Genomic DNA, 7,566 nt, shown 5'->3' on the forward strand with positions numbered 1-7,566 from the left:
TCCACTTTGACTAAGTAGTATTATTCCCTAAGTTAGAAAATATAATTGTAATGATTTCTACTTTTTAAAGTTAAAAAACATTTAATAAAAATTAAAGCTGAGTTAGATAAATACAAGGAAAAGTCCAAAATTTTAACGAAAGTTACTAAACATTTTACATGAGCATTCGTTGCATGTATATCTTCTATTTGTACATTTATTATATATAACCCAAATTAGCCTTTCATGCATGCATTACTTTTATACTAAAATGAAAGCTTGCATAAATCATACGAGGCATGGATTATATTCATGAATCATGACATATGCATTACTTTAATACGGTTCTTCAAAATGTATGTGTGGAGAGGTCAAAGCCATACCCCACTTGTGCAGTGGGGCTCAAGAAGAACCAGAAACCTATATACCCCCCCCCCCCCCCCCCCCCCCCATATACCCCATTTTTGCAACAAAAAAAAAAAAGTAAAAACAAACAAAAGTAGTACAAAATAGATATTACGGTTCTTCTACATGTATGTGTGGAAAGGTCAAAGCCATACCCAACTTGTGCAGTGAAACACAACAGTACAAGGAAATCTAAAACGAAACAAAATGAATTAAAAACATAGAACCCTAAAAGATACAACCATCTCATAAGCAATAAACAAACAATACAAAAAATATTACCTTTACGCTTTTGTTTAGTGATTGATGACTTCACACTAGAGTCATTGTGCAATATTCTCTCCAATGCCAACAACACCACATCGACAACAAAATATACATTGGTCTTCTATTAAAACAATACCTATCTTTGGGATCACTATGCGCAACACTGACCAAGAATCAGATGGTTAGGATTTCTTTTTAGAGGACTTCTTTCAATATTTCATCAGTGTTAGAGTCTAAGTCAAAATTTTGCTTCTGACCACTAAGGCACAATTCTACGATATGGGCTTTTAGCATTTTGGGATATTTGGCACAATTGGGACAATAGTTGATCATGGAGTCCAAGTTTGCAAGGATTAAATGTGTATATGTGTGAAGTTTAAGTTAGTAAGTGTGATGATGTGGATTATGCTGATGGATAATTGTTAAATTGGGTTAACAAAGTTAGAAAAGGGACAATTTTGACACATTTTAAAAAATAAAGAACTAAAAGTTAACATTTTAAAATTGGAGGATAAAAAATAAACATTTATATATTTTGGAAGATGAAAAAGATGTTTAACCCTAAAATAAATGTTCTTTTCTTTCTGCATTTTGTTTAAAAATGTTTGAAGACCAATAAATCATTTGAGAGAATCAATTTTCTTTTAAATCATGTATACAAGCATATTATTACTATTATAAATATAAATATAAAGTAATTAATTAAGTTCATTCAATCCAAAAATATTCAACCATTAGCAAATAACAATAACCAATAAAATGGAAAGGTTTACAAACTACTTACATAATTTAACATAAATTCGTATAAGCAAAGCAAAACACATATCGAGAGAACTTAATTTCAATATGGCAAAAATAAACTTGGAACGTAAGCAGCGCAGGATCGTAATTTGACATCTTCTTCAACGCGTATTCCATTATCTCTTTTATTATAGACCACCAAATTGTGACCTACACAGTTTTTTAGTAACATGACATCCTCATCTTCAGACATGCACAAAGGCATGCACAAAGTTTCTTTATCATAAGGTCCATAAATTTGAAGGTGTTCATAACTTATATTCAGCAACTGAGTCCAAGATTTATCAACTCTAAATTCCCTCATTAGCCAAACAACAAAATGGGTTTTCATGTAATCATGATAAAAACACAAACAATCCTTGAGAACCCCAAGATTAGGCTCAGAATCAATAGGAATGGGCATCGGCATATATTTGTATGTCTCATTCTTCATATCAAAAGAAAAAAAATTTATCTGATTCATAGTATCATCATCAGTTTTCCGGTGATGATGGGAACTCCACGGAGGAACACTTACCAACCAGTTAATAGTGCCACTCACAAACTCTCCGATAGGTTCATCTCCCCCTATGGGACAATCATATTCAAAGAAACTAAACATCAGTTTCCAACAATTGTCACCCACGGAAAAAACTTTCACCTCTGTTTCTTGATAATTATTATCCAAAATGAGTAACACCATGTCGAAAGAGTCCCTTCGATCATCATACCCAAATCCAAACCTTCGATAACGCAAATCGAAACAATCGAAGTTTTCATAAATTTGGTAGCGTGTCGTTTCTTCAGACATGAGCCTAGTGGCTGGGTTCCAAAATCGGGCCCAAAATTCATGAAATCTACGATATTTATAATTCAAAGTGAGCATACAAACCAACCCTTTGCAAACCATTAAGACTGAATGAGAAGATTCTACTAACTGACAACTATGATGAATAACAGATGATGGGTCCTCAAACAAGTCAGGTAAAGAGCATGATGACACAAAATTATTGGCATCTATTAAGACGCGAGTGTTTTTGGGAGATCTTTGAAAGTGCAGTTTAACAAATGTAGGAGTGAAAATGAGGGAATTCCAAGGCTTATTGACACACCTAAATCGCATTAGAGCTTTTACTGGAATCCATGACAAAATTTCCGCTACAAATTCCTCAGAAAATACAAGAGTAGTAGACATTTGATTTTAGTGAAGACACAAATTTGATTCTCCAAGGAGACTTATAAGAGCCTATACGAATTGGCCCGATTGTTATGTGCTTCACATTCTCTCCTTTGAAAACTAGATGCCAATTAAAGGAGACTTATAAGAGCCTATACGAATCCATAACGTTGGACTTGGTCATGCAAGATAAAAACTCATGGAAGTGCATATTTCTTTCTTGAAGAAAAATAGGAATATCAACATAATTAAAGGAATCTACAAAAATAGAAAAACAAAAATGAGAGGAATAGATATTTTGCGCGTATAAATAGTTGTGTTTAATATATCAAAATGATTTATTTTAAAATTATTAAATTTAGTTTATAAATTAAATTTAAACAGTTAAAAGATTAGAAAAAATACTTAAATTCTTTCCTAAGAGAGAAATCTCTAAAAATGCTCTTGCACAAGAAAATATTCATGTTTAATATATATAGGTTGATTTATGTAAAAAAATATATATATTTAATTTAGTTTTGACATTTTTTATTGTAATTAATTAATTACTTAAAATTTAACTTAAAGTATTTAATTAATGTGTTGAATTATTTGATTGATTAAATATTTATCAATTATTTTCCCGATTATTAATAGATTAATTTGTAATAATTATTTAATATTGTAATTTTTTGGTAGATATTTAATATTTAATATAAAACACTAGTAGTGATTATTTAATATTTGTTCCCGGAAAAGTTGCAAAAAAATTTAATCTATTTGTTTATTAGTTAATTTTAGTTTAAAAAAATAATTAATTGGTTATTATAATATATTTCAAAAGTTCTTATTAAATAATGAAGTTTACAAAATTTTATATTATTATAATTTTAAAACGTTAATATTTTTACATATTATTTTTTAAAATTATATTACCTTCATTTTTTAAAATTATATTTATTATTTTTTCAAATTATATTACTTTCATTTTTTTAAATATAAATTAATATTTTAAAAACATTAATATATTTACATATTATATAAATAAAATTTTAAAAAATAAATAAATCGCTAGGAAACATAGGGACATTACATTTCATATTTTTAATTAATATTTATAAAATAAAATTTTTTACTTAATACTATATGAAAATTTTATATTTAAATACTAGTAAAAAAATTTAATTATTTTATTATATTTATATTTACAATAATATATATATATATATATTATAATTATGTTTCTTATATTAAATAATTCAATTTAAAAATTAATTCATTCTTTCTTCATTTTTTTAACAATTTATGTTAGTCTTAATTAAATAAATTTAATTTTTTTAAAAAACTTTTATATGCTAAATATTTAAATAAATAAATTTTATTAAAAAATTATTAATTGAAGTTGTGGTAATCTATAGGAACTTTATTTAAATATATTTTTTAAGAAAAAATTTTAGGCGTTATAAGACGTTATTATATTTAATTAATATTTAAAAATAATTTTATTATTTAGTAATTTAAAAAAAAATTAGTTTGTTGTTAAGAAAAAACTTTACTCACTTTTTTATATTTAAATTTATAAATAAATAAATATATATACATATATATATATATATCAATAATTATATTTTTATATTAAATAATTTAATAAATTTATTTTTTCTTTATTTTATAACAATATTTGATACTTTTAAAAATTATTAAATAAATTTAATTTTTTTAAAAATATTATGTCAAAATTTAAATAAATAATTTTTTAAAAAATAATAAATAAATTGTGTTGTTACATATTGTAACGACTTTATTTATTTATTTTTTATACAAAAAATTTATATGTTATGCAAAAATAATTAAATAATTTTTTTTTAAAATGTTATATACTAAAATTTAAAATATATTTTTTATACAAAAAATAATTAATTGGTGTCGTTATAAACTATTGCAACTTCATTAATTTATTTTTAAAAAAATTTCTAGCCGAACAAAAAGTCGTTGTGTGTCGTTAGTGGCTGTAACGACTTTAGTTAAAGCGCTACCGTTTGTGACTTTTATAATATGGTTTTCATGGCTTCTAAAAAAAATACACGTGGCACTAGGGTCGCTATGGCCCATAATGACACTGTAATAAATTGCCCCAAAGGTGTAAATAGTTTCAAAACAGCCTTATTTACGTAATTAATTTTAAAAAATACCCTATAATATGGTCGATCAGTCCTCAACACAAGCATATGAAATAAATGAATGGGAGGCCCCTGAGTCAAATAATATCATCACATCCTTACCAGTAGCTTTACCCTTCCCCTTCGTTAGATCAAATGATGTGGAAGCTTCAACTCTGGTCAAGGCAAACACCCTTCCAACTGCAATAGGTTTATCACCTCTCGGAGCACCCCTAGGCTGTCTGGCACCTGTAGGACAACTAGTCGACACATGGACCATCTGGCCACACCTGAAACACTTGCTCTCGGTATAAGGGCAATCACGAATGAAGTGAAGTCCACCACATTTTTAATCTGAGACTGACAATTCCACTCCAAACCACACCTCTAGCTGTGTTAGTAGGCTCCCCCCTAACAGGACCCCTTGGTTGTGACTAGGGCCTATCATAAGGTTTCCTCTAACCTCCACCTCTCTTGGACCCAATTGGTCCCTCAGTAGTCTTCGTCACCCAGTTACCACCTTCCAACCGCTCAACAACTTTCATCTTCTCCACCAAGGCTAGAAACTCAGTGATGGTCATAAGCACCACCACCCTCTTCAACTCATGCTTCAAACCTTCAACAAACTTCCTACACTTCTAGGCTTCAGAGATAGCCTGTGAATAAAAACGAGCCAAGTGCTCAAATCTCATTGCATAATTAGAAATTGTCAAGCTCCCCTGATGAAACCTCATAAACTTCGCCTCCTTGGCATGTCTCACACTCTCCGGGAAATACTTCTCAAGGAACACCTTCTTGAAGCATTCCTAATCAACAACCACTCCTCTAGCCAACAACATTTGATGAATGCCCCTCCACCAGTACTTAGCTTCCCCAATAAAGCATATAAATGGCATAAGCCAACTTCCTCTCCTGATGACATCCCAACACTATAAATATTTTCTCCATCTCACAGATCCAGTGATCAGCTATCTCTGGATCTGCATCACCCTTAAATTGTGGAAGATGACACTTGCGAAACTCAGTCAAGTCCTGACTTTCCTGTGACCCAACTAGTCTTGCTACACCAGCTGCAGCTCTCTCAACATTCATCAAAACAAAGTAGGCATTATGTTGTTGCATAGCCATGACCATTATCTCCATGGCATGGGCTATCAACTCATTTGCTCTAGGCATCTTCTACAAAAATAACAACTCATTCAACACAATACATTACAACTACTCAACACAAATCAGCACAACATTCAACACAATACAGAGTTCAACAAAATAGAAGCCTGGAAGGGACTACCCCCATAAAGTTTCCATTAGGCTAAACCTGTTTTGATACCATAGAAGTATAATGACCCGTCTTGGTCGTCACACTACGGAACAACAACTGAAACTACGATAATATATACCAAATAGTATATCAAGAGAATATATATATATATATATATATATATATATAAATGTCTGTATAAGAAAATATATACATCAATCTAACCATAAAGGCTCAACAGGCCAAATAAATATATATAATGTTGACAAAATGCTACTCGAAGGTAGCCTACACAAAAAAAGATCATCTACTTCAGCTTCTACCGCCGAGTGGCCTCCAAACAACTCACAACAACCAACCGCTTCCCTACTCCCATACATAGTATGGTCATCGCAGTCCAACACATGAAAACACACAACTCAACCACAACTTCACAACACAACAACATATTTACAACTCATATCAACACAAAATCAACTCATCAACAACTTATTTGTCGTCAGGCATTACAACTTGGAGATCTCCTACAACATATAGGTGAGCAGTCTAAGTGGCTAGGTCCTACCGAACCTTTTTGGGCTTGCTAGGTAAACAACAAATTTTGATAAAAATCCATAACATGATAACGGTTTCTTAAACTTTACCACTTAAACAAGGAAGTATAGTACTATGTTAGGATAGGACAGCTGGGTTTAGGCCTACCACGACATTAGCTAGCTTAACTAAGCCACCTATGGGATTAGCCTACGGACTATCCTCCAAATACTACAACCCTTCGATACTCGGTTAGGAACTAAGTTCCCAACTTCGTACTTTACTCGAATTGGTCGCTTGTAATCGGTATAGCTCAACCTAGCCCCTATACTGTGGTCGCTTCATATATGTGTATCTCGACCTTGCCCACACATGGGATCAACTAAGTCCTAGAGGAGAACAACACATCATCCACTCCAAGGGACAACTTCCCAAGGAGGGTTTTCAACAAATTGGGTTCTCAAAGCACCACAACTATCTCAATCCACATAATGGGATAAGAAACTTCCAAAACATCTCAACAACTCAAAATAACAACACAACATCTCATTATATTTTCAGCACAACAACAACTCAGTCAACACACAACTTTTCAACTCATATCATCTCTACTTAGCTACTCAACTACACAATTAGTTTACAACACTATGCTAAACATGCATCTCAATGACATATCAACATTATTCATATAATATCCCCGATATTATTACACAAATATAAACATATTTTTCTCATCATACTACAACAATCATCATTATTCAACATTTTATCAAACATGCTCACGCTTGATGCAAGTCAGTTCGTGCCTGGCCTAAACCCAACCCGAGAACTCTAAGACTCTCCCACACTCGACGTAGAATTATCACATCCGGCATCCTTGAAGGTAGAGACTCGTAGGAGTTTCCACACTCGGCGCACCCACCTTGTGCCCGATGCCATACCAGTAACATGTCATACAAGACCACTATCTAATATCACGCTTGGCGTGGCTTTCCTCACGCCTGGTGTGACTCATCTAGAGACTT

General features: G+C 31.5%; 1 protein-coding gene across 1 annotated transcript; it reads right to left on the bottom strand.

Moving 5' to 3' along the window:
- Positions 1-1,341: 1,341 nt before the first annotated feature.
- LOC109817259 (F-box/kelch-repeat protein At3g23880) lies at positions 1,342-2,731 on the bottom strand. The gene has a single exon (XM_020382476.3). It carries the CDS (start codon positions 2,624-2,626, stop codon positions 1,493-1,495), a length of 1,134 nt encoding a protein of 377 aa, XP_020238065.2. The 5' UTR covers positions 2,627-2,731; the 3' UTR covers positions 1,342-1,492.
- Positions 2,732-7,566: the final 4,835 nt, after the last annotated feature.

This window comes from Cajanus cajan, chromosome 2 (genome assembly GCF_000230855.2).
Source record: "Cajanus cajan strain Asha chromosome 2, NIPB_CcT2T_4, whole genome shotgun sequence".
Lineage (NCBI taxonomy): Eukaryota > Viridiplantae > Streptophyta > Magnoliopsida > Fabales > Fabaceae > Cajanus > Cajanus cajan.

Bases quoted from the DNA above. Each gene is read 5' to 3' on its own strand.
- LOC109817259 (XM_020382476.3), bottom strand. From the start codon at position 2,626: ATGTCTACTACTCTTGTATTTTCTGAGGAATTTGTAGCGGAAATTTTG.